Source organism: Pseudopodoces humilis, chromosome 4 (assembly GCF_049639895.1).
Source record: "Pseudopodoces humilis isolate 2021_Gansu_Grassland_sample_001 chromosome 4, ASM4963989v1, whole genome shotgun sequence".
Classification (NCBI taxonomy): Eukaryota; Metazoa; Chordata; class Aves; order Passeriformes; family Paridae; genus Pseudopodoces; species Pseudopodoces humilis.
In genome coordinates this window covers 76,820,062-76,847,449 of record NC_142203.1, presented here as the reverse complement: position 1 = coordinate 76,847,449, position 27,388 = coordinate 76,820,062, and the positions used below count along the sequence as shown (strand labels likewise).

General features: G+C 46.0%; 1 protein-coding gene across 2 annotated transcripts; it reads right to left on the bottom strand.

Annotated features, from left to right (window-relative positions):
• Positions 1 to 11,114: 11,114 nt before the first annotated feature.
• On the bottom strand, positions 11,115 to 27,363 carry SKA1 (spindle and kinetochore associated complex subunit 1). 2 transcript variants are annotated; one of them, XM_014257042.2, is made up of 7 exons: positions 27,217 to 27,363; positions 26,200 to 26,303; positions 25,402 to 25,526; positions 24,345 to 24,436; positions 20,549 to 20,677; positions 15,788 to 15,957; positions 11,115 to 11,628 (listed from the first exon to the last, which is right to left on the bottom strand). In XM_014257042.2, the coding sequence occupies exons 2-7, from the start codon at positions 26,297 to 26,299 to the stop codon at positions 11,480 to 11,482; spliced, it is 765 nt and encodes a 254-aa protein (XP_014112517.2). In that variant the 5' UTR covers positions 26,300 to 26,303; positions 27,217 to 27,363; the 3' UTR covers positions 11,115 to 11,479. The 2 variants fall into 2 exon arrangements, with proteins under 2 accessions (XP_014112517.2, XP_005528121.3); XM_005528064.3 differs by having other exon boundaries at positions 27,114 to 27,359.
• Between the last annotated feature and the right edge of the window lie 25 nt (positions 27,364 to 27,388).

Sequence of the window (27,388 nt, the reverse complement as noted above, 5' to 3'; positions counted from 1 at the left end):
GGACAGACTGACTGCCAAGGGGTCAGGGGAGGCACCGACAGCCACCTCCCTGCAGCGAAGCTTCCCAGCCTAACACTGCAAGCAGCATCTGAGCGTCTCATGGGGAGGACGTTTGAGATAATGTCCAGGATGGCTTGGGAAACGAGCTCTCAATTAATACTGCTGTGCCTCTTCCACAGGTTCTCAGCTGAGAGTTCACAAGGCAGGCAGTGAGGCAGAGCTGCTCTCTTCCACCCCAAGCTGAGGACATGGCAATACCCTAAATCCAACCCCATTCCTTTATCCAAACCACATTGCTGTGTGCTCACTCCTGGGAGATCAGGGACCAACACAACAATTCCCTAGTGTAATTTACTAATAAAACCCCAGGAGTTATTGTGGACTTTCTGATTTTGTAGTTCCCTTCAAGCACGAGCATTTGTGAACCTCAGGTGCTCCTTTGCAGCAGCTCACCCTTCCAGGAGGTCCAGCAGCCTGAGGATGGGATGTGGGCAGTGATGCTGTGGGTTGCTGGCACGTGGCAGCCAGCAGCACCCCTGGCAGCACAGGAAAATTTGGCTGCTGATGAGATGCTAATGATGGCAGAGCTGAAAGCCTGCCCTTCCCCACCTGCCATGTCCTGGGCAAGTCCTGGTCATCACTGGGGGGCTTGAGCCCCAAAACCAGGCGTGGTACACAAGGCAGGGCTGGGCTGAGGGTCCCCAGCTGTCCCAGTCACCTCCTCCTCACAGGCCCCTGAAGTTGGATCGTGCCTTGTCCAAAAGGCACATGGAGGCTCACTCCCCTGCACACACCTCCCTGCTGTCTTCTCCTGGTGGCTCCAGCCACCACTTTTGTGCCTGGAACAAGCCAGCAGGCCTTGTGTGTCCCCACTGGTCCTTGCAGGATTGTTCCTGCTCTGTGGGACATGCACACAGCTCCTCCCAACCTCTCCTTTCCCGGGTGTCTGCAGGCAAAGTGTCACTGTCCTGGGGGACAGCGATGTGGGGCTGTGGCTCCCATGTCCTGAGGGACAGTCATGTGGGGCTGTCCCCTCGTGCTGTGGCTCCCATGGCTGTGCTTTTCCCCTCAGTGCCCCCCAGGAACAAGCAAGGAGTGTCCAGTTTCACCAGGACGCAGTTCATCCCTGGGAAAGTGTCTGGATCAGCCGGGGCTGCTTTTATGATCGCTGAGGGAAGCATCAGTCCCGGCTCACAGTGACACAGAGCCCTGCCTGCTTTTCCAGGGCTGGTTCCACCTCCCTGGTCCTCCCAAGCTTTCAAGGCATTTCCAGCTGAAGAATAAACCAGAATTACCAGCTGGGCCACTGGTGCCAGCCGGAGCCTTTGGTCTGGAGGAGATTCCAGCTGCCAGAGCCAGTCCAACAGCAAGGGCAGCCTGGGCAGGCTGCTGCTGGGAGGGGCAGCACAGCCTGCAGAAGACCCCCGGCACCTCAGCGTGGCTGTCACTAAAGGCCACAGTGCCAAGGACAAGGCCTGGGGAGCAGGAAGGCACTGCAGGGTTCTTTTTTATGTGCAACAGATTAATCCGCAGCTTGATGTTTTCAGCCAGGGAAACTATCTCATCTGAGGAGCTCTATTTGTATATTCTCTGTGTGTTTGTGGGTTGCTGCTCCCACCAGCTGAGACTAAAGCTTGGCCTCGGCAAAGGAGAATTAGAGATTGGAAATGCTCCCACGGAAAGCAGGCTGAGGAGCTTTGGGTGCTGCCATTAATCAAGCTAATTCACATGAGTGAGCCGTTCAAGTGATATTAGACCCAGCAAGAGCAGACAGAGAAAATTAATTAAGGCTTTAGGAGAAGAAAGAAGACTCCTGAAAACACAGATCAGGTTTCTGATGGTTTGTGTGGGCACATGTAGGAAGCCAGAAAACCAGAGGGACCGAGGGCCTGGAGGCCCAGGACACACTTGAGGGGCCAGAGCACAGAGGATTTGGTGGCCACACCAAGCAGGAAGGACCCTTTGTGGCTGGATCCAGGTGCAGTTTGATGCATTTTTTTAAAGTGAAGTGGTTCAACTGGGTATTTCCTAGCAGCCTTTCGTGGTTGCTGGGGGTTCACCTGCCTGCTTCTGAGGTCAGAGATGGGAATAATTTAGAATTCACCATCTTCACGAGAGCCCTCCCTGCAGCCAGTACTGCCCAGGTCTCCTCCCAGGCATCATCCCACAGATGTGAGCACAGAGGGGAGCCAGAGCTTCAGCTCCTTTCCTCACCTTTTGGGGTGAGAAAACATTTGGTAGAGCTTTTGTACCACCCCACACCAGGGTTAGGGGATAGGGAATCAAACCAGGGTAAGAAGTGCCGCTCGAGCCATCTCATCATTCCTTTGTCACCTCCCTCTGTGCTTTTTGTGCCTTGCAGTGGCACTTCATAGAGGTGGAAAAAATAGGAATTGTCTTCCCCAGCCACCAGGGCAAGAATTCCTTGCATAGGCTCCCCATCCTTCATGCAAGGTAGCCTGGCTTCTTCCCACACTGCAAAAAAGCCGGGACCTCAGCTTTGACTGGGTAAAAACATCCCCGCTGAAGGCAGATGAATGGAAGTACCAAAACCAGCATCAAAACAGCTCGTGGTGGCTCTGAGCTGAGCAAAGCCTTCCAAAACCTGTGCTTTAAGCTTGATCTGCTCCAAAAGTTGGCTCTACAAAGCTCTGCAGGTTTGCGTCCCACCCCCACCTCCGCACTGCGTGCTTCCAGCTTTTAAAAGAAAAGCTGTTTTGCTTTCTGATGCTTCTGATAATATTTTGCAGAGCATCTCTCCCGTGCTGTTTCCAGGCGATCTTCCCAAGGCTTGTAAAAAATCTGATTATGGGCCTGAAAAACAACATCCAAGGGAGCAAATCTGAAGCTCAGGTGGGAGAAGGAGAGAGACACACGGGGAAGAGCTCCTGCAGCAGCATCTGCATGGGATTTGGAGGCAAGGAGCCCCAGAGGTGGTGAGATTTCTCATTTTTCACCTGCTTCCCGTTTCTTCCCCACTTCTGGGCACAGATACCTCAAAGCCACAATCAGAAAGAGCCAGAGGAACTGTAAAAATGGGGGGAAAGCCCCCAGACCACAGAAGATGCACGTCCCGCGTGTTCAGATAAGGACCCAAATTAAAGGTTGCAAACCACAGGTGATGGAATGATGCTGGTGGAAAGTTCACCCCTTTCAGCCTGGTGTCTGTGGCCACGGGTGGGGCTTGCAATGTTTGGTGGCACCAAATTCCACCGAGCAAGGCGGGAAGACAGACTCCTGCCAATTCCTGGCAGCAGCATCCCTGGCTGAGGAGACATCAGGAGGAAGAGGAAGACAGCAGGAAGAAGGAGAGCAGGTCTGGCTTAGAGAAGAGGGAGAAGTGCAGGGCCAGAGCTTGCACTAAGCAGCCTCCAAAGCCAGGCACAAGGACAAGAGGTTTTCCTCAGCCATGGCTGGATTTAAGCTGGATACTGGGAGAGTTTTTTTTCCTGTTAAGGCAGAAACATCAGGGCTTCCCGAGCTGAAGGGGCAAAGGTGCAGCCAAGTGGTTTTAACGTGGAGCTTGTTTGAATCGCTTGTTCATGAGCAAAAAGCATCACTCCTCAGGCAGGGATTTGCGAGGCTCGGGGAGGTGGCGGCTGGGGACAAAACACTTTGTGTGCAGCCGGAACCACCAGCTCGTGGCGTGGCCTTGGGAAGTGCTTAAATGCCTCAACAACTCCCTTTTGTACAACAGGGATAATACTTCTCAGCCATGCTTAGGAACCGCCTGGGACATGAAGGCATGGTCACAAGAGAGCCCCTCCTGGTTCCCACTGCAGCACGAAATACCAGCATCTTCAAATAATTTGTGTCGGTTTGGGGGTGGGACCCGCTGCCTGTCCGGCACAGGAGCTCGACAGCGAGCTCAGCTGATGCCCGCACGGGCAGAACCCCACAAGCCCACCACGGCAGGGGATGGAGCTGCCGAGACACCTCAAACCTCCGGGAGGGCAGCGCAAGCAGGGCCGGGGGAGCGGCGGAGCCGGGAGCCCACCGACACAGACTTCAACACTCCCGTATTTTATTCATGAGCAGGGGTCCCGCCCCTCGGGCTCGCTCCTCGCATCAGAGGCTGTTGAAATTTTAATTGGCGTGCGCGTCTGCATCCGTACCCAACCGGCTCCTGCCTGCGATGTTGCCATGGCACCTCCCGGGCTCCAGGGTTATCCATCCGCAGCCGGGATGCGCCAGCGCGGGGAAAAACGGGCTGCGATGGTGCTCGCCGGGCTGAAACAACCTGTGAAACCGTCCTGCCTCATTACCCGCTCCCTCAGCAGCGGGAGGAAGTCACGCTGAAACCCCAGCCGCTCCCAAATCTCCCGGTTGCCCGGAGGGGAGAAGTGAGGGGCTCGGTGGGGCTGGCTCGGCAGGAGAACCACAGGTACCTGTGACAAGACCTTTCAGGAATTCACCCTTGCCCAGCTGCTCATCTGTGTATTCCCATCTCCCATGCTCTGCTGCAGCCCGTGGGCAGCTCCCGGGGCTGCTTCCCAGCGGGAAGCAATTCCCGAGCCCTTCTCTCCTCCAGAAACCGAGCGACAACAAGAAGGAAACGCTGCTGCAAAGAATAAACACAAAACACAAAGTATTTCTAGCTTGTAACAGTCAGCATATTATTTAATTAAAAAGCTCTAGTAAGATCAGTGTGATTTCCCAGAGGGAAAACGTATTTAAATTGCTTCAGTAGCTGATGCTCGCTGCTGTTACTGTAAGGCAGGGAGGCAGCTCTGCCCCAGACATCCTCTGCATCAAGGAGTGAGGAGAGGAGGAATATTTTTAATGCCATTTCTTTGTGCAGTCAGGTTACAGGGCCACCTTCACATTCGTGTATCTTCCCAAGAGGCAGCGCAGGCTGAGAATTTACAACCCATTTATTCAGACATGCTTAAACAAGTAACCTTCTCAACCCAAGTGGGTTTTTTTGGGTTTAAAAGCTTTCTGACTCCTAGGATATTGCAGGAATACATTACTGGGCATTGCTAAAGAGCTAGAAAATGTAATTTTGATTTAAGCTCATCCGAAGGCAGGTAACTGCAGCATCTAGAAGAGCAGTTTTCCTTACAAGCTTTCCTGAAGCTCTGACTGGGCAGGACACACCATCCCAAATTATTTTAACAAAATAAACCTGGTTTATCCACCATGGGCATCATCTAAAGATGTGGGTCTTGAACAAACTATGATACAGAAATTAGAAACTCTTATGGCAGCAGGAGGGAATGGAAGGGTCCCATTAATCCTTTAATTTCATTTATTTCCTTCCTCTTTAGCAAGGGTGCAGAACGGGCTCGTCAGACCTTCGATCCAGGCTGCCAAGACAACCGGCACAAGCACGCTCTTCCCAGATGGAAGCAGACAAGAGACTAGCAACAAACCTGCTCTTAATTAAACATTTGTCTTGCAATTACATACTTCTGTGTAATTATCGCCATCAAGACAAACACCAACTGGATTACAGCAAGAAAAGACAGACAGTAAAGGTTAATGGGCCTTTTTCTCCCTTTGCAATTATTCCTCAGATCTAGCAGAGGGAAGGGCAGGACGTCCGGACTGCTGCTGCCACTGCAAGGGAGGAGCAAGCCCATTCCAGGAACAATTAGCCTGAACTAGCAGACGCTGAAATTACATGTCTGAGAGGATGGATGATGAATTCTTTGAGGTCTTGCTGCAGGCTTGGTGCAACCTAGAGCATGGCCAACTCCAGTGCCCCTGCATCATTCCTCTGCACTCACACCTTCCCGTGTTTTATTACCCTCAGGGCCCACGAGGGAAAACCCAGACCTACCATTGAGGGTTCTGCATCTCTCTCTACTCTAAGTAAGCCCAATTCCTTACTTTTCTAGCCATCCTCAATTCCATCTTTAATTTCTCCTAGCAGGCAGCCAGGACCTCACAGAGAGAGTCCAAGCCTAGTGCTCACCTGTAATTAGGAGGCTGACTGACTGCTTTCCATTTCTGACAGTTTGGCAGACCCAGATCCCATCTGCATTTATTGGCTGACTTTGCAATAGCCACAGGAATGGATTGCTGCTTTAATCTGTGGTCTCCTGTGACCATCAGGTCTCCTCTGACCCACCACTGCTGGCCAGCTCATTCCCAGCCTGCAAATTTCTCTTTCCCGTGGTTATCTCTGCCTGCCGTCATCCCAGGATGTGGTACGAGGAGAAGGGGAGGCAGCATCAGATGCATGAAGCAGGGAAGCAGGGATGTCAGGATTTTAACAAATTTCATCCCATCTACTTGTAACTTGCTTGAGGAAAAAAGGATGCCCAGATAAAATCCATGAGAAACTAGACAGGGATTCAGCACTCTTACACTCCCATAGCGGATACTATAGCAGCTCTCAGCCTTCCTGACATCCCTGACTGAGACACAGCATCACAGAAACTGGAATAGTATGGATTATTGAATCAAACATCTGACTGGTTTGAATAAACCTCACACTTGCACAACAACGAAGTCACGCCTAGTTGCGGCCGTTGCTGCGAAACGAACCCTCCAGATGGATGGTGCAGGTCTCTCCCCGCTCAGAAAAAAACATTTTGCTGCTTTAAGAACAAAGGCTGCTCAGTGTGTTCCCAAAGGTTAACCCGACGTGCTGAGCCACAGCTGAATTATTTATGATTAGTGGGGCAGTTTCTATTAAGGAATGAGCACACAGGTAGCAACCGCTAGGCCAGCAAATCCTACAAGGCAGCACAGCTCACGTCTACAAGGCAGCTCATCCAGCTCCTGCTTGGGCCACAGGGAAATTTAATTATTTAGGTTTCTCAGCTGCTGCACAAATATCAAACATAAGGCATTGGCTCATAGCTGAAATGCTGCTGCTTAGCACAGGGCAAGAGGAGATCAGCAGGGATGAGCGAGTTGAGGCTGGCCAGCACAGAAGAGGAGGTGGGAACAGGAGCTGAGCTTCTCTTGAGAATGAATTTCCCCTGAAATTTGGGAAAAAGGAAAATAAAAAGGGAAAAAAGGGGCAAAACTTGGAACTGGATCAATCCACAAAACTTCTACTAAGCATGAAACAGCCTTAAAACAATGCCAAGAGAGTCCAAGCAGCTTCAGTTCAGGAAGTGATGAAAGGCCTGGGCTCATCATCACTTCCCAGTCTCACTTCAGTTAAACATGACATACTGCTCAACTGAAGTAGACAGAAAATTGTGCTGCTATTCAGCACTATGATATTCCACTGACTTTTCTGTATGCAGTAAATTCAGGAACTGAGGAAGTGGGAAAAACAATTTTCATAGTGCAATTCTTCATCCATGGAAGCTGAGACTACAACCTGATACATGGAAATTCAAATACACTTAACTGATTTCGATCCCAGCTTTCCAAAATACTGAGTTTTATTCAGCTTTGAAAGCAACACATGCAGAAATAAACTTGTTCCATGTTTCTGTCCGTACATAAAATGCTAAAGTACCTCTGCCTGCACATAAACCCCCATGTGTTTAAAGCTGTCTTCTTTAAACAACTTTTCCTGCATTTTAATTGCATCCCAATTCCCAGGAAATTCTGTGTGACACAAAAGTTAGGTTAAAAAGAAAAGAAAAAGCAGCCACTTAATAAGGAAGCACTACTGCTTCTGTACCTTACTGTGGAAAACAATTAGCCTAGTTATGAGATATTAAACTTTGCAACTGCTTAACTGTATATTATCCTGGTTGTGACACACATAGATCCCAATTTCACATGCAGAGGAAGGCAAGCAGACCTTTGACAACAATCACTGTGATTTGTCTGGATTATTCAGTCCCACAAGGCACAGTGTGCACCATCCTGGACAAAAGGTTTTACACTTCTTAATTTATTATCTTTTTATTAATTAAGAGAAAAATTTGATAAAACCTTGTATAGGTTTCCAGCTCAGATATTCCTCAGCTCTGCGATATTCCTCAGTATCAACTAGCTTCTTTACCCTGTTCCCTCACGCAGTTCTTGCCAGCTCTGCTCAGTATCAGCTCCCTACAAGCAAAGATCCATGAATGACATGAAATGCTCCTTTTCTCTTCCTCCTCATAGGTGCAGTGAAAGGGAACATGTGCTCTCACAGATGGAAATCACTGCCTCCTGAAACAACACGCAGCACTAAATACTCAGGGGTAGGAGCTGCTCCGAGCATTGATTTCTACAGTTAATTATTTCCATTAGTGCTTCTCCAAAGAGGAGTTAAGGAGAACAAAAAAGATTTTTTTTAATTATTTTTTTTTTTAACCAGCAAAACAGCAAAGCAGCAGGAACAAAGAACATTTTGAAGACCAACTTGGTTTCGTCTCAGCTTTTTGGAGGCAGGTCTGTGACAGGGAGACATCTCCCCTGGGACGTGTGGTGCCTTTCTTGTGGCGAGCAGTGCAGTCGGGCAGCTCGCCAGCCCAGCAGGAGCTGCTTTGAGTGCCACACAGCATCTCTCCCCTCCTCCAGCCCCCACACCCTCGCACCGCACTCGGCTTGGTTTCTGACCATCAAGGCAGAGCTCAACAGACTCTGCTTTCATCTCTGCCCGAGACATTTGCTGCATCAGATTGTCACCAGCATCGCGGGCTCCCTGTTTATCTAGACTGGCCCAGGAGGCAACTTTGCTCACCGAATACGTAATTCATCCAGCACTCCTCCTGCTCCTCGCTTAGAGCCACGGGGGTGAAATCACCAACTGAGGAGAGGAGATTAGGGCTGGGGGAAGATTACAGCTCCCTCCTCGTATATCAGGCAATTAAATCGCCTCGGCTCTGCTCTGTTGTTTTCAGAAGCTGCTACCAGCGACTCCGGCGGCTGGCAGGGTGTGAGGGAGCGCTGGGAGGCTGCACATGGGCTGTGCTTTGGAAGGGGTTTAAATTAAACCATCTGGCAGGGCTGGTACCCAGGGCTGTGGCCTCTGTCTGCTGGTGAGTGATTCAGGGAGCAGAAAGCAGCCCGTGCACACCCTGCAGAAAATAGCCATTTTCCCAGGCAGCTCCTGGAGGTGAAGGTTTTCTCCCCAAAATGCCTTGGACACACCAAAAAGTTTGTCCAAGACAGGAGACAGGTGCTCACTGAACCTCTAGGACAGCAGGGAATTGCTCTTTTCCAGCTCCCAGGCTGGCATGAGCCTTTGGAAGAAGTGGAAGGGCACAGTAGGTGACCACAGTCCATGGGCAGAGTTCCTTGGGAGAAGGAAAACACAATGTTAGGAGAGGGAATTAAAATAATGAGCACATTTGTGAGAATCTGCCCGAGGGAAAATAGTTTAGAAAATTAAAAACTCCATAGTAACAGACTGAAAGCTGTTAACCAACATCTAATTAAACAAAAACTGCAAGCCCTACAACAAAACACAAAAAAGGAGGGAAAAAAAATATAAATCCATGCAGCAACCAAGCTTACCCAGACCAAAACAGGTACTAAGGAAATAAAAATTAAAAATAAACCTGTTCAGTGACATCTGAAGAAAAAAACCTGACAGGACCTTACAGTGAGTAGGCAAAACCAGGGTTATGCTGTATACTATCAGGTCTTGCTTTTTAATACTCATCAGAAGAAAAGGACAATCTCCAGGGTCCTCAAATATATTCCAATACAATGCAGAGTAGAGACTGCAGCTTGGATCCCAACATTCTGGAGCAAAAGACCAAAAAACAAAACCCCAAAATTCAACCACCACGCACACACGCATGAAAAGGGAGACTTGGCAGAATTGCCTTAGTGACAAAGTTCAAAGATCATTTGGGGTATTTTGCACATTAAATTTCATGTTAATGCTGACAGGGTACAAGAAGAGGCATTTGAGATGAGATATTAGGATAACAGCACACATAGGCTCATGGAAGAAAAAGAACACCGCTTTTCTTATCACAAAGGTTTTCATTACTTGCAGAGTTTATATTTATCACAATAGATCTACTCTGAACACTAATAAATCATTTGAAGGCAACCTTCTATAACAAAAGCTGTAATGAAGACTTTAATAATAAAAACAGGACAAGTTTGACCTGAATTTTCACACTGAATGTGAATATTTTCACTTCAAATCCCTACTGTTTCAGGCTGGTCTGTGTATCTGAGAGAAAAACCTGGCTGCATGATGAAGTTGGAAAAGGTCAGGACTAACACAATTACCAATCAGTCTAGAAGACTTTGGATCACCTCAGCTCTGTCTGTTCAAGTGACGTAGATAACTCCAAAACACACAATTAGTATAAAAAGAAAGATTAAGAAAAGGAAGCCTGGAAATTGGTTTGAGGCATTGAAAAAAAGAAAAATTAGATGCTTCCTTTGAGTAGCTACAGAATCTTAAACATGGCCTCCAACAAGACAGGTGTCTGCCAAGGAAGTTGGGAAAAATGACCCCCTTCCTGGTGAATTATTATAACTTTGAACTTACAGGGCTTTGAGGCAAAGAGAGTGGTGAAAGAAGAACAGTTCTTTACCAGAACACGTAAAAGAAGGCAAACGAGCAGCAGTGACACCAAACAGAACCGGGAGCCCAGCCCCAGCCTCAGGTGGCGGGTGGGCTGCAGCAGGAGCCCGGGAGCGCAGCCACGGCAGCAGAGACGCAGCAGAGACTGGCACACCCACCGTGGACAGCCAAGGGTGGAAAAGCCTCTGGAGCTGTGCCAGGAGATTGCCAGCAGCCACAGGGCTGCGGGCAGTCACTGCCCATCAGGGTAGCTAAAAGCCTGAAGTGCTGTGGGGAACAGCAGGACTGGGCAGCAGCAGCCGGGCTCCTGCAAGCAGCCAGGAAATGCTCCCTTCTCCCCCTGGAGCGGGGTCAGGGTCCTGGGTTTCCCCGAGCAGATTGAGAGGGTCCATCCCAGTGAGGCTGGGTGTTGGAAGGGGCCCAGTTCAATGGCTGCTCTTACAAGCAGAGGCTCACTCACGGTGAGGAGAAGCAGCGCAGGACAGAACTCCACAGTGCAGTGAATTCTCTCTGCAGCAACAGCAGTCTGGCCACAAACCCCCACCTGCCTCCCCTCCGATCCCAAGAGCATGCCAGGGCCAAGCCTGGCCACTGACCTCCAGCCCAGGCTCTGGTATCTGCATTTCCCGAGAGAAATCCCCCCAGCTAAGGGGCTAACTAGGAAACTCCACCCGTTTTCCTCCCCACCCCACAATCCCCCCTTCCCCTGCCACATCTTTTGTCTCTCTTAAGTATCCATCGTTCCCATCTCTTAGGCAACAAATGGGAAAAAATTCTCTGAGAGAAAGGAATAAAAAAAGGAAAAATCCTAACCTACAATACTCAAAACCACAAAAGAACCAAAGGAGCAGTGTTAACGTGCAGAGAACTTTCATGAGCTGACGAGAAAATATGATTAACCGCCTGTGCCCAGTTGCCTTTCCGGTTCGGGTTGGTAGTTCCCCTCCACACTTCCCAAAACAAAACTCAAATGCCGCTCCTAATTTAGGGTAGGTGCCCGAAACCACTCCCTGTCCCTCAGTGCTGCTGTCTGAGGACAGGAGAACAGGTCTCTCTCCTGGGCAGGCAGACGTGGGGAGCTCCTTAGCAGATGATGTAGCGGATGAGCTTCGAGCTGCGCAGCTCTCTCACTCTCTGGCAGTGCCTCAGGATGTTGAGGATGCTGTGGAAGCGCTTATCCAATTTCAGCTGAGTGAACTCCTTGATATCAGCCTCCACAATGAAAAATGCTCCTGGAAAACAAACAACGATTTTGTTACAGAAACGATTCTGTTGTAGGATACGCTCAGCATTTCACAAGTGACAGCACAGCCTCTTCTTCATAATTCCACAATCTACAATTCATAATTCCACAGTCAGCAGTAGGATGGCTTCACACTATATTGGGAGCTTTGTTCTACTTTTAAAATTTGCCATCAGAAAGAGAATTGCTAGCCTTCCCATGAAGCTCAGACTCTGCACCATCCACAGGCCGCGCTCCATGAGCTCTGTCTCCCAGCAGGCACTCAGGTTCTGGAATTAGATCTCTGCCATAAGTACAGAGCCCTGATTGCATCAGAGCTCTGCAGTCCACCATTCCCTTGACTTATATCAGATTTGGAAAAGAATAATTCATCATTACTTAAGAAAATTACAGGAAAAGGCTAACCACTTGCAACAGCATCATCCCTGTGTCTCCAAGAAAATGGCACAGGGAGGTCCTGCATCGGAGCTGAGAGCCTACCCCTGCTTGTAGTTGATTAATTACTTCCATAAGCAAATTGTCATTAAAATTCAGGCTGCCTAGGGCAGTGGTGGAGTCACCATCCCTGGAAGTGTTCAAAAAACCTCGATGAATGGTTTAGTGGTGAATATAGTTCTCAGCTGACAGCTGGAATTTGTGAGCTTAGAGGCCTTTTCCAACCTAAATGATTCCTGGGTTTTGTGTAGCACCACACTTCCAAGTTTAATGAGAAGGAGGACACAAGGGTAGGGGTGTTCCATCTTGGAAAAAAAATTGCATTCTCCCTCCTTGTTTCATCCTTAACACAGAGGCAGTGACATCTTAGAAAAGATGGAGCATCTCTTCCTTCTATAAGGTCCTTTCAGTTTCACTGGGAAATAGCTGATCCAAGCTGGAAAGCTGAAGCTGCTGGTAAAGAACTAAGGTCCAAGAATTATCTTTCTAAGTGTAATGTCCCCCAAAATCTTGCTTAGACAGAGCTGAGAAATAATAGATCATATTTTCTCACAGCCTGGGCCTCTCATGAGAGTTGGTGACACACGGGTCTCACAGGGAGTAGAATCTTCCAGAGACAATAACTGGCAGAATCTAGAGATATTTCCCCAGAGAGGAACTCTACTGGGATCTCAGAGCTTGTAACGCCACCAAATCCACATACAGATGAGAAGTAGGAAGTCTGTTTACTAAGAAAAGAAGGAAGAACTGCATTACTGCTCAAAATAGAACTACTGTAGGATAGAGACCATTTACAACTTCCAGGAACGCCAATACACACAAACAGTGCTGGGAATCCAGGCACAACCTGCCTGCTGCCTTCACAGTCTGTTACATCTGAGGGAGCATCAGAACGTCCTGAATTTTGATAAAACAAGATTCCTTCTTATATTTGCTCACAATTCAGAGTGGCAGCTCTCAGCATAGCAGGATCTTTATTGTGAAGAAATCAGAGCTGGTGAAGGGTGGTGTTTTGGTCCACGTGCTAAACAACCAGCTAAGCTCACTGAATCACCTGAGTGGCTGGAAGTCACCCTGATAAACCAGGCAGCATCTTCTCTCATCTTGAAATCAGAGAAGAGGTCACTGGCAATCAGCCCAGGCTGAGAACCAGTGGGAATCCTAAGAACAGACACTCACAGGAGAGATTTAAGCAAATAAATCAATGAATGTAGAACGTCATCCTGAAAAATGCAATGGATAAAGACATTTAATCATTCTGTGCTGGCCAAGATAAGAACCATCTGACAGCCTGCCTGGCCTTTTCTCTAGACTTTCTAAAGGATTAGTCACAAAAAAACCTAAACAAAACTATTTACCTCACAAATACATGTGCTTTATCAGATGCTGAATGTCCTAGTTTCCTAACTGAACTTCCCAAGATAAACAAGAAATAAAGATCATCTCTCAGGTACTTAAAGAAGTTCAGCACTTCAGTTTTTCAGACTTTAGCTCCCCAGCTTTCTGACAGAAAACTGTCTGACCACCTGCAGCTTTCTCAAGAATGGTTTCTTCACTGCAGCCAAGACTACTGTGGATCACAGTTCGGACAGAGCAGCACTCCAGGCCCAGGAGGGAACTTCTAGTGTTGTGTTCAGCCTCTTTTCTACAACTGTGGGCTCAAGCTCCTTACTACTGTCCCAAGGATAGCAACAGTGCTACCAAAAATATGCTGTAAATTAAATTGGTGATGCCAGTACTTTAAGAAATCCAGATGGATAAAAACTGCTGTTCAACTGAAGCAAAACATGCTTAGAGAGAAACCAAACCATCACAGCCCAAACCAGCAGTCAGTCACACAAATTTATCCAGCTGCATGTGCTTAGAATGCTTTTAATAAACCCCTTTGCAACAATGACCTTTGTATGACAACTGAGACTTCATCTGGAGTCCTGCGTCCAGCCCTGTGACCCAGCATGAGAAAGACAAGGAGCTGCTGGAGCCAGCCCAGAGGAGGCCCCTGTGCTCTGGAGCCAGCCTGGGAGAGCTGGGGCTGCTCCCCTGCACAAGAGAAGGCTCCAGGGAGAGCTGAGAGCCCCTGGCAGGGCCTAAAGGGGCTCCAGGAGAGCTGCCCAGGGACTGGGGACAAGGCCTGCAGGGACAGCACACAGGCAATGGCTTCCCAGTGCCAGAGGGCAGGCCCAGCTGGGATATTGGGAAGGAATTGCTGGCTGGGAGGGTGGGCAGGCCCTGGCACAGGGTGCCCAGAGCAGCTGGGGCTGCCCCTGGATCCCTGCAGTGTCCAAGGCCAGGCTGGACAGGGCTTGGAGCAGCCTGGGACACTGGAAGGTGTCCCTGCCCATGGCAGGAGATGGAAGTGGCTGATCTTGAAGGCCATTTCCAACCCAAACCATTTTGTTGTGATTCTTTGTTTATCTTACAGGTCTCAAAGTGCCAGCATTTCCATCAGATCAGAATTCCCTCCCTACAGAAACGCTGCATTTAGAATCCAAATGTCACTGATGTTAACACCACACTTGGAGAGGGAGGGAGGGAAGGGGGGAAGGGGGGAAGGGGGAAAAGGGGGGAAGGGGGGAAAAGGGGGAAAAGGGGGGAAGGGGGGCAGGGGGGAAAAGGGGAAAGGGGAAAAGGGGAAAGGGGAAAGGGGAAAGGGGAAAAGGGGGAAAAGGGAAAAAGGGGAAAAAAGGGGGAAAAGGGGAAAAGGGGGAAAGGGGAAAAGGGGAAAAGGGGGGAAGGGGAAAAGGGGAAAAGGGGGAAAAGGGAAAAAGGGGAAAGGGGGGAAGGGGGAAAAGGGGAAAGGGGAAAGGGGAAAGGGGAAAAGGGAAAAGGGAAAAGGGAAAGGGGAAAGGGGAAAGGGGAAAGGGGAAAGGGGAAAGGGGAAAGGGGAAAGGGGAAAGGGGGAAAAGGGGAAAGGGGAAAGGGGAAAGGGGAAAGGGGAAAGGGGAAAGGGGAAAGGGGGAAGGGAAGGCTCAGAGCAGAAGTTCTAGCATTCTTTCCTTCTGTCCAGGGCAAAAATGGAAGGTGGGTGCCATACTGTTGTCAGACAGCTCTTTTTCTCTGAGACAGAGGAGAGTTTGCTCCACTCTTTATGCCTGGACTTGGAAACATGAAGGCACTCTAAGGACATCAGCAAGCTTGACACGTGCAGCACCCCTCCAGGAATAATTACACACTTGTTCTCAAGAGGAAAGGCATGCCAAAAAGGAGATTTTAATATCAGAGATTTACTGTCCCACATATTTTTGGAAAAAATTACCTGTAAGTGCAACTTGGTTTTCAATTGAAAGAAAGGTATTTTGGTTTTCATTTCCTCTATGCTTTTAAGAGAAGAAAACTTCTTAAGATTATCAGATAGACTTGTCCACAAAGCCACTGCAGCACAATCAATTAGCCATATTTCCCAACTTCAGAACAAATTTTTAATAGTTCATGTCCAATCAAGTTCAAGATCTGAGAACTAATTTCTATGATTTGGTTATCAAACTAAGAGTTTCCAGAACTTGTAGTGATTCCAAACTAAATCTTTGTGCAAAGTTTCTGCTATGACACACCATCAAAGGCACATATTTTCAATGAAAACATTCAATAAGTGACCCAATCACTATGGAAAACTCTTCCATCAAAAATACTGAAAAAAAAAGACCAGTATTTTTATACTTCTGCTGCAACATCCAAGTGTTACGCGTTTTGTACTAACAAAGGAAAAAAAATACCTTTTGTATCATTAGTTTCTTCTTCTATAAACCTGTGGTAGAGATTTCTGGCTGGTGCACTCATAGACTTCAGAGGCTGACACAAGATCTTGTACTTTTCCACCACGGCCTTGTTCATCAGTTGAACAACTGCATTAACCTGATCATATGTTATACGGCCTTTCATATACCTACAAATAAAAATAAGAATCAGTAACCAGAAAGTCACAAAGTTCTGTATTTATTCTCTTTCACCAGCCTTAACTGAACAAGCCATTCCTAGTTAGAGGCAGTTTCTCCTGCTTTGTGTTAATGAATACACGTAGCACTTAATTCTGTTCATTTCCATGGTTGTTTAACAATCTTAAAGGTAAAAAGGCCATGACAGAACTTAAACCAGAAAGATAAAATATTAGAGAGCTAAATTTAAGAAGCAGAATGCATTCAGTGCTTAAACTGTAAAAAACTCTTCAAAATGGAATAAAGGTTGCTTTTATAGCATAACACTTAAAACTACAAACACAGAAAAATAAAGCAACTTTGCAGAAAACAGCATGAAATCAAATGTTTGCCTAGGAGCATAATTTGGTTCATATTATCACCATAAACAACCTGTGTTTGGTGTTACAGCTATTTGTATTTCAGCAGGGCTGCCCAAAGTCTGGTGGTGGGTGTGGAGCAGAGCCTGAGCGCAGCGGCCCCATCCGTGTCTGCCATGGATATATTATATTATATATATTATATATTATAAATAAATAAATTTATTTATTTCTGGTTTTGTTTTGGATGTGGCACTCGGTGCCATGCTTTAGTTGAGGTGTTAGGGCATGGGCTGGACACTCAATGGTCTTGAAGGTCTCTTCCAACCTAGTGATTCTGTGATTATTTGGGGTTTTTTGAATAACTACTAGTTTTGTGTTGCCTTCTGTATGTGCAGCCTACTGAGCCGTGCAGATACGGTTCTGCACCACCAGCACCCATTTCTGAACCCTCAGAGCATTTCATAACACTAGTACTGGAAGAATAAGGTCTGTTGATAACAGCCTAGAGGTACAGGAAGCACGGAAGATAAGGAACAAAGTGATGTGGAAATACTAGAACACTGGAATATTTGCAAGTAAGGCTATTCAGTATTTATAGATGTAAAGTCATGCCTTCAAGGAAAAGGAACTGTGCTGCACACTGAGAAACCATTATATAAAAATGAAATCTGAAACTCAAATGACAAGCAGTAAGCTGAATACAACACAACGCCTTCCCCCCTAGAATGGCAGAAAGAGCCAGGCCAGCCTTGAAACCTGCATTGTCCTGTGGCCTTCATTCAATTGTCACAAGCCAAACCTGGCTGCTTGTGTTCCGCTGAGTATCAGTTTGCAGACATGAGGGATTACACAGGTGTTACAATTCATTTTAAGAATGAATGCTTTAGGTCAGTAGAGCAGGTGGCTAAAAGCTGTGGGACAGCAAGACTGAAAAGATCAATGAACAGCAAGTTCCTCCCTTGTTTTAATCTGAACAGACAGGCTCAATCTTTAGAGAACATACAAAGAATTAAAAGCAGAAGTAGATAATCAATTACAAGTTCAGTATTCCAAACCAGAATTCGGGCAGGCATTCTGAAATTGCCAAAATAAGTGCTGTAGATTCCAACAGCAGCCAGTCCCTGCCAGGGAGACAGGCCGGCAGGAGGCGTTTAAAAATTGAATTCAAAGCAATTGCTCTGCCTCCAAACTGAGTTTGAAACTTAGTAGCCACAAAGTTGCTTGCAACCAGCCTTGGACTTGATTGATAATTTGACTAATTCAGCGTTGTAGGGGCAGCCATGTCACAGTTATGAAAGTGCTGTACCTTTCACAGTAATAGAAGCAGCACTACCACCCCTGAGATGCAGCCACAGCACAAACACAGCCTGTGAGCACAGCAAGGCTTTGCCTTGTGCATTAACTGCTGTTTATTGCTCTCTCTGCCTCCCTACGGCACAGGGGAGCGTGCAGAGTGAGGATGGCTGAGCCCAGAGGTATAAAATACCTTTATTTAAGTTCCCGTGCTCCCACTGTCAACACACAGACAGTGAACACACTTAATAAACCCAAGGAAGCACCTCAGCTCATCCTGAGGCTGAAACAGAGAGGCAGCACTGGGTTGCCTAAACCCAAAAACCGAATGCTCCTTGAGAGGCCATCAGGCATCCAAGATGCTTTAATCTGAAATTAAACTCTGTCAAAACCGAAGGGAATTTTTTATTCTGTGCATAAGTAAGGATCATAAAAACTCCAGCTGTCCCATAACCTTCTCATGTTTCTACCCAACCATGGCTGGCAAACCCGTTAATGCTGACATTTATTTCTGTCCATACGTACAGTCATATAAAAACACAAAGTTGAGAAGTTCCAAATGCAGGCATTTAATTTCGATTTAAAATAACTTTAAAATCTGCTTCACTATTCCAAATGCATTAAAATTAAAAATAAAAAAAAAAAATTCAGTCAATTTTTTTCTTTAATCCACAGAAGCCCTTTTTCAAAGCATTTTTTCCATTTTTGCTCCACCAGAGCACAGTGCTGCTCCTCAGAGAAAAGAATAACATCAATATATCACATATATACCACTCTAAAAGAGATATACCCCCTGCTCTCTCAAAAATGGTTAGGCTAAAATAGCCATGTATTCTCCCAAGCCACCATCTTCTGAGAGCTGAGAGCTATAAATGCACAGAATCTAAAATACTTTCAGCAGTAAGATTTTTAGAAAGCAATAAGAATTCTAGACACGGAATAAAACAAGCATTTTTCCTTTGCCTCAAAGTCAAAAGTTAACAAAGACAGGTACTGTGAAATGTCCTTTATCTTCCTCCAAAGAGCACCTTCCTACAACAGATTTGAAAGGTAAGGTAATTTGCAAGTTTTTTCTTGTGCAAAGTGTTCTGTTTGATCAGGGTGCTCCACATCTGCCCCTTAACACAGCATGTACCTTTGCTAAATACCAGCTGCCCAGTTCTAGGACTATGAAGTCACTGAAGCCTGATGGTGTTTGGAATAGATTTTCCTTCATGTTCAGCACAAAGTGAGTGAAAACAGCCTCAATTTTTCAGTGACCACCTCCCAACCCCAGTGCTCACTTGAAGAACTGGGCCCTGAACCAAATTCTCATTCTTCCGAGAGAATACGTTCAGTGTAAGAGAATTTGTATGGAATTTGTATGACAAGTGTTTGCTGCTTAGATTTGGTCAATCAGTATGTGAAATTGCAAGTACTCCCTCAATCTTGTACTACAACATTGCCAGGCAACAGAAATACTGGTAGATTAATAGATCTATGTAAATTCATGTAAATTTTCCTCCACAGAACAAACATGCTTCTCCCATCTGAATAAAACTAAATTATTTCTAGAGCCGTACCAGCACAGTCTAAGCCACAACCTTTCCGTAATGGGTGCCTTCCAACACAGCTGCAACAATTCCACAAGGGTGCCCTCCAACTCACTTTATTCTAGGGTTTTGTGAATCTGTAATGAATAGAAGAGGATGTGCTGCTCTCTGTCCCCATTTCCACTTTCAAGGATTATCATAAACTCCTTTAGGTTGGAAAAGCTGTCTGAGATGATCAAGTCCAACCTTTCCCTCAGTAATGCCAAGGCCACCACTAAACCATGCCCCCAAGTGTCCTTCCACCTGTCTCGTGATGTGGAAGATCATAGCCTTAACTGGAAGTTAAAACAGTATTCAGCTGGAATGGTCTTTCTATTTCTCTTGCCACAGCAGAGATAAAGACCAAAAATTCCCATCCTCCAGCTTTATCCTCCATAATTTTATCAGGAGAGAACTACCTAAGGGAGTAAATCCACAAAATACCTGAGATGTTCTGCAGAATAAAACTAGCAGGTGCATGCTCTTCTGAGAAGTAACCAGAAGTCCTTTATCATTAGCTCAACATTCAGGATAAGGAAGAAAACAGGCATTACTCACCTGAAAATTTTGAAGGCTATATAAAAAATTATTGGAAAGCCTCAAGTAAAGTACAGACTCAAAAAGATATTTCTTATTGAAACAGGTATTGTCAGGGAACACAGTGCATCTAGAATCCCAATAAAAATTTAGCCTTAGGCATCAAAAGAAATGTCTTTTTGCAGAAATATTTACCCACGCCACCCAAATGCCATTTAGGGAGTTATTCCTATATGTCAGACTTCAGAGAAGGATATCCACTAATCAGGTCCTGATATTAGGGGGAAACACCCACAGCTTTCTATCCAGAAATTTGGGAATTTCTGTGCAAAGTGTTTTTTTGCTTTTAACAAGTCTGCTCTTCCTGCCTCAAAACAGATTGGTAAGCCAAGATTTGAAGTTTCCAGAAACCAATAGTTGGGTCAAATAAAAACAGCATTTATCATTATTTTTCCTTCTATATGTAAACAAACCCTTCATCTTATGAGATGATGGCTCTTTGTTTTTTAATGTCAGTTCTCAAAACAAGATCAGGATTCACCTGTTAGCTAATAAATCTCTGTTCATAGTTACAGTCACTTTTGAGGCAAGAGGTTTGGGTTTAAACTGATCAGTTTTCATTCCCAATACCAGCATAAAAAAGAGCCCAATTAACTCCAGTCATTCAATTTTCAGGTTTGCTAGCATAGCATTTAAACTGTTTGGAGCTACTATCATGTTTCATCCCATGAAATATTTAATCTCTGTCAGTTCCAGTTCTGCAAGAGGTCACTCTCCCAAACCCACGTGTGCCCCCCAAATTGGTATGCCAGGGTGCAAGGGAAGCCACGCTTACTTACGCAGGAACACTTTCAAACTCCTCTGCGGTTATTAATGCTGCTTCTTTAATGACTTTTGTCTCTTTTGAATGCTTCTGTGCAGATTTGGGTTCAACAGCCTTTGTTTGTCCTTCATGTTTCACAGTGATGCTGTAAAATGAAGGAATATTCATTCAATATATAAACAGCAGGTAAGTAGGAAGGAGAATTGCACAACACTAGCAAGTCTGCTTAGTCACAGACCTAAGTTTCAGCCTGTTAGGCTGGATGAACACAATTAATGATATTTTACAAAAGAAACCTCACTAAAACAATCCTACTGTGTTCCAAATGGTATCCTTCAGCTGACTTCAGCACAGCTCTTGGTTTCTCTGCTACAGAGGCTGCTAGCAGGTGAGTTGGAAGCAGTCCAAGTGCAGCATGGCACAGCTCAGAATTCAATGTACCATTACATTTCACACAACACAAGGCCTGGCTTTTTGTCAGATGAAACACAGCACAGAGCTGCAGCTGTAACGGGCAGATTTTAAATACTTCATAGCTCTTTTTTAACAGGTTCAAATCTTGGGAAGCCTGACTCATCCATTAAACTTTTGAAGCAAAGAAATTCAACACCACCTAACAGACTGGGTTTCAAAAATACTTTTAAATTTTTCTTTAAGGCAAGATCCAAAGGGTCAAAGAATTTCCTGATTTATTCCTGATCATTAGAACATTATTTTTATAAATTCTTCCTCTAAACCCTCAGCTTAGAGCCTCAAGCCCCAAGGGATCTGCCAGCCACCCACCCAGCTGCTCCTCAGCAAGACAGCAGAGGCGATGCATATGGCCAAATCCACTGTCCTCAGAACACATGGACATTACTGGGATGTGCAGCAGAATTAACTAGCAGTACAGAGCTGAGCTGGACACGGAAATGATCCTCTGCGTGGATCCGACTGTCCCACAAGAGATCCTTGTCGGACGTGGGGTCCCGCAGCAGTGAACGGCACAGCAGTGCCTCATCTGTCGACCGCAGGGCCAGGATTTGAGGTGTCACTTGATGCGACACCGCCAAGCCCCAGTGTCCCATTCCCGAGGAGCACAAGTGCCGTGGAGAGGACAGCGAGTGCCACCTGCTGGGTGACACAGGTGACACAGGCACCGGAGCAGCTCTGCGCGGTGACACAACACAGAGCCCTTCGGAAACACGGGACACCTGCAGCCAAACTTACTCAGATGTCATCATCTGAAGAACATCTGTTTGCACCTGAGCAACAACAACAACAACAGGAATCCTGGCACGCTGCAGCTAGCAGGGAATGTCAGCAAACAGGAGGGAAAGTGAAGGGAGGTGGATTTTGGGTGGTGGTGGAGGTGGGTTTGGAATGAAAGGATAAACACAACAACCAAGGGAAGCAAGTTCACGTCTTGAAACTTCATTCCTCCCACGCTCCAGTCTCCTGCTGTCTATCACACTGCAACAAACCTTTTCTAGATGATTCCCTAGCCCCAGGCACCCCTCCTTTGTGTTCCTGCCCACTCCCTGGCCCCTGCCCTGCTGCAGTGAGGTGGTAGAGACACAGTTCACCGCTGACCTGAACCATGAAAAGGAAGAACTGATGCTTGTTTACAAAATCTGGCTCTGGTGGAATGAGAAACTGCTCTCAACAAACACGTGGGATACAAAGACCTTGAGAGATACTGAACTCGCTTTTTATTTCAGTGACATTCCTCTGGTAAACAAGAACAGAAAACCCAAGAATACAACAGGAGAGAAACAATAGCTAAAGCCATGAATCGTTCAGTTTCTCTGTGTGGGTGTTCTCATTTTCCCAGGGACTTCAGGGCCTGTCTCACCAGCGTTCAAATGCTTCTCTGCTTTCTGCATTATCTCACAAAAATCAGTAAACAGCCCATTAGTATTCACAGCCCCATACATCTGGGGGCATAGGACAACAGAAAGGCCAGGAGAGGAAGGTTTGGGGAAGAGACCTGAAAACATATTTACACTGTTATAGTGGGTTTTGAGCAATTATGTCCCTTCTTACACTACCTTGACCCTCCACTGCACAATACCAAGAAGTGACAGAATGGGGACAAAAGGAGAAAGTGTGTTTTGACAAATGGCATCACCATACAATGTACTATTACTCAAGAAAAACCAACAACAAACTAACACTGACAGAGCAGCAGCTGTGAGCTGGCTGAGCACAGTCTGTAGAAAATTATCAGAAAAGCTTGTCTGGTTTTACACATCATGGCTCTCTCTAGAAAGGGAAGAACTGGCTAAAGTCATATCACAATTATGATACTTCCTGATCACAAATAGGGCAAGATCGTAAGGGAAACCAACATCCCAAAGAATCTTTTGGTGTCAGAGCTGGCACAATCACCAAACAAGCCTCATTTACATCTAAACAATTTCCAGGAGCTAACACAAAGTTAAGACAAAGGATTTCCTACAATAAGAAAATATGTTTTGACAGGAAGACAGAACCTAAGTGGTAATTTCTGAAAAACTTCAATTCTTATACACACACAAAAAGCAACTTCTAAATTGAAAAGGAACAAGACACCCCTAGAGACATTTTGAGAGGCTGTTTCCTAAGCTGAGGGGTTCATGTCTAAAGGGTGGGAATAAGAAAAAAGCTTCTGCACAAATCATCCTTTCACCAGCTAGGAACAGTTTCAATACCTACACCAACGACAATACTGCTACACACCAACAAAAATTACAGTTGATTTTTCTCTTCTGGAACACTCTTTCCACATGTTTAACCTTTCATTTTGTTGGAATATGTCTGTTGTGTTTTGAGACTGATGCTTCTCTGGCATGAGGAACCAGACCAAGCAGAGCTGGTAGATTCAGCGCATATATTGGATGAACCGAATTCAAATTAATGCATTGACTTCTGACAAGCTACAAGGTACGAAAGAAGTTCTGGGATCCCCAGATATTAAGACTCTGCAAGTGATCCTACCTGACATACACTAACATCACTCCAGAAAAAAAAGCAGCTCCAGAGAAAGAGATGAGAAACTCAGTCAGAGTTGAAATGACTTAAAAGCCTTCGGAGTAACAGCTGTTATTTCACATACTTGTCATTTTCACATACTTGAGCTACTCAACTCTGAAAATCTTCTTACCACAGCCCTCTCCAAGGCAAGGGGCTGTCAAAGCTAGCTGAAATAAATGCAGGATTGCTGTAGGGAAAAGAGAACAAAACTACCACAAACACAATTCAAAGTCCCACAGAAAGATGACTGAGTTAGAGGTTTTTTGTTTTTTAATTGTATTTGCAAGGGCAGTGGTGAACTTCAGCTCTAGTTTGGGTCAGTCAGTAACCCCTTAATCCACAGGTACTGCAGTTAATAAATCAGTGTGTTTGTGATTCTAAAGCAAGGGATGCTCAGATTCAGAGAAGCACTTGCTTTCTACTACATCACACCTACCCCATGGAAGCTGCAATTGGAACAACTTGGTATTTCAAAGACTTGACCTGACAGATTTGTTGGGGTGCTAGCACAAGCTTGGACAAGACCCAACTCCAGAATCAATACACACAACAACTTTGGCTCCCAAAATTTCCCAGTCAATGTGGAGTGAAAGGAACAGAGCAACTGAATATATTATTATAATTATAGATTATATTTTATATATTAATATACTAATAAAACAAAATATTAGTATAATTTAATATATAACATAAAATAAAGTTATGTTATATTAAATTAATATAATGATATGCATATTGTTATTGTTATTACTATTATTATTCTGCAACTGAACACTGCCAGGAGCAGCCCAAATCCTCCAGGCTCATGTGCCACATACCAGTTCTGGGTTGGTTTAGGCAGATAGGGTGGAATGTGTTCAAGAAGGTGCTGTGCTTCCTTTTGATCTTTCTCGGCAGCCTTCTGGATCTCCTGAAATTAATATGAGACTGTATCAGAAATCTGATCCTACTAACATCAAGCAAGTAAAATTAGGGCAATACTAAATTAATTTTCAGCTTTATTAAGAGGTGTCCTTTATTCTCATCCCATCATTGTACCTCCTCACCCCATAACTTCCCCAGGGAAACTGGTGAAGATACAAAGGAAGGAGCATCCTTCCCTGTCCTTGCCCTCAGAATGGCAGAGAAATTTGAGCAGGCAAAAGGAACTTCAGCAATGCACCCTCAGCAAGGTCTGGCCAGGGGAATGGTGGTAGTGCAGGTGAGATACTATGGTATGGAGAACTCACCTCCATTCCCCAAACAACATTTCCACAAAAGACTTAACAAAGGCAGTGCAAATACACGGTGGAATAACAGACAAATATTATAATTGAGCACTTTGTGTAGCTATTGCAAAGACGTGTAAGCAGAATTGCTCTTTAGATCACCATATCTATTATGATAAAGACATGTTTCCAAGGCCAGTGACAAAGACATGCTTTTAATGCTTCCTTAAGATGAAGGAAGGTAGACTTAGATTAGATATTAAGAACAAATCCTTCCCTGCAAGGGTGGGGAGGCCCTGGCACAGATTGCCCAGAGAAGCGTCCAAGACCAGACTGGATGGGGGCTTGGAGCAGCCTGGGACAGTGGAAGGTGTGCCCATGGCAGGGGTGGCACTGGAAGAGCTTTAAGGTCCCTTCCAACTCAAACTATTCTACAACTCTGTGATTCTTTGTATAAGCCTCTAAAAATACAATTTCTAATGTTCATTGTTCTGGAGGACTGCTTAAAAGACCATCAGCAAGCCTGTTCCAAGCCCCAGTCTCTCTTGGAGATGCAGCACATGCATCCAAACATCACTGAGGATCTAGGAAAAAAACCGTAACACACATATCAAAAATTCCTTTGAAGCTTTCAGTGTTTTATAACCAGGAAAAGAAAAAAGATTACTTTTAGCAAATCTTTCAGTTTTTCTTGCTGTTTAACTTCAGCCTCCATTGTATTCAGGAGATCATGTACAAGGACCACCTCATGCTGTATTTTACAGAGCACAGACTTGCAGGATTCATGTTCACCTGTAAAGGAGAGAACATTAAGCTACAAACTCTCCAAGAAAAAAGCAAAATCTGATACTCCTCCCTTTCACAAGCACTAATTGTCTAACTCCCTGCTCCCCAGTCACCCTATCCATCCAGGAGAAGCAGCAAGCCAAACTGTCAGCCTTGTACTCTGCAGAGCCAACAGAGTTCATGGAATCATTTAGTTTGGAAAAGCCCTCTAAGACCAGGTCCAACTATTTCCTCAGAGCACTGCCAAGGCCACCACAAGCCTGTGTCCCAAGCGTCAAAAAACCACACGGCTTTTAAATCCTTCCAGAGGTTGGGATTCCTCCACTGCCCTGGGCAGTTCCAAGGCCTGGCCACCCTTGCCATGGGGAAATTCCTGCTGCTGTCCCCCCTGTCCCTGCCCTGGCCCAGCCTGAGGCCGTTCCCTCTCCTCCTGTCCCTGTTCCCTGGCAGCACAGCCCGACCCCCCCGGCTGTCCCCTCCTGCCAGGGACTTGTGCAGAGCCACAAGGGCCCCCTGAGCCTCCTTTGCTCCAGGCTGAGCCCCTTTCCCAGCTCCCTCAGCTGCTCCTGGGGCTCCAGCCCCTTCCCCAGCTCCGTTCCCTGCCCTGGACACGCTCCAGCCCCTCGGTGTCTTTCTTGGAGTGGAGTGCAAACTAAACCCCACTATTGCTCTTTTTTACCTATGTCTCTCAATAGGATACACTTCTTAATATCTGAAATCTTCTCATTGATGTGGGAGCATAAGTCTTCCAGGCCTGAGGATCCCATATCCTTCATCATCACACTGAGGGGGAACAAAAGTGAAAGCAGGAAATTGAAAAGGACCCAAGTTGCAAACATTGCCTACAAAAGCAGAATTTTTAGAAGGATTGTGATCTGTTGAAGAAGTGAAGGGAACATAAATTAAACAGTAAATGGAGTTAATTATCTTTTATCTTACTAAATTGAAGACAGGAAAGGAAGCATAAAGTGACTGGCACTAGACAAGCCACTAAGTTACCCAGAATTCTGGAGGTATGCAGGGAATCCAGTGCGATATCAGTGCAGCAATTCCTCATGAGACTGGGAGCATCCTTATAATATGTGATATAAATATATCAAGGATAAAATATAAAAATATATAAAGGATAAAAAGGAGTTGGAATTAAGCCAAGAAATACCTGGCTTATATAAGGCAGCTTTAGAAGGCTGTCTCAGGAAGAGATCAGATGATTAATGTTTAGAGGTGTGCTTTTTTAAAAACATAATTATGCAAAAAAAAAAAGTGTTAGCAGAATTATTAGTGAAGTCTGGAAGCATTAAAAAGAGCATTATAAATTGATTACTATATTATACTACATACTATTTACTATAATAATAGAGTTATTGACCCTATTATAGACAGGAATTGGTTCAAAGAAAAAGTTATACAACGTGACAAACGCCCGCATTTAACACGGGGGCCCGGCACTGAGCGCTCACACCGCTCCCTCCGGCGGCTCACACCTGGAAATTTTCAAAAAGCCTTTATTTCACTTTTGGCTTAAAAATACTATCAGCTGCCGCCCTTATGAAATCCGTTTTTAGATACCTGCCGCCTTCCCACCCTCCATACCTGCGCGGAACCAGGACACTCCGAGGCGGATCGGGATACCCTGAGGGGACGGAGGCTCCCCGCTGCGGCCGGCGCCAAGCGCCCGTTCCTCCTCAGGTTTTACCTGGCGCAGCGTCGGTGCTTCCCGGGCTTCGTCCCGGTCCCACTCTCCCAGCCGCGGGGAGGAGGAGGAACCTCAGCCGGCGGAGGAGGAAGGACGCGGTTCCGGACGCGGTCCCAGCGCCGGTCCCAGCCCCGGTTTGAATCCGCCGCGCTCGGGCGGGCGTTGGGGAGGG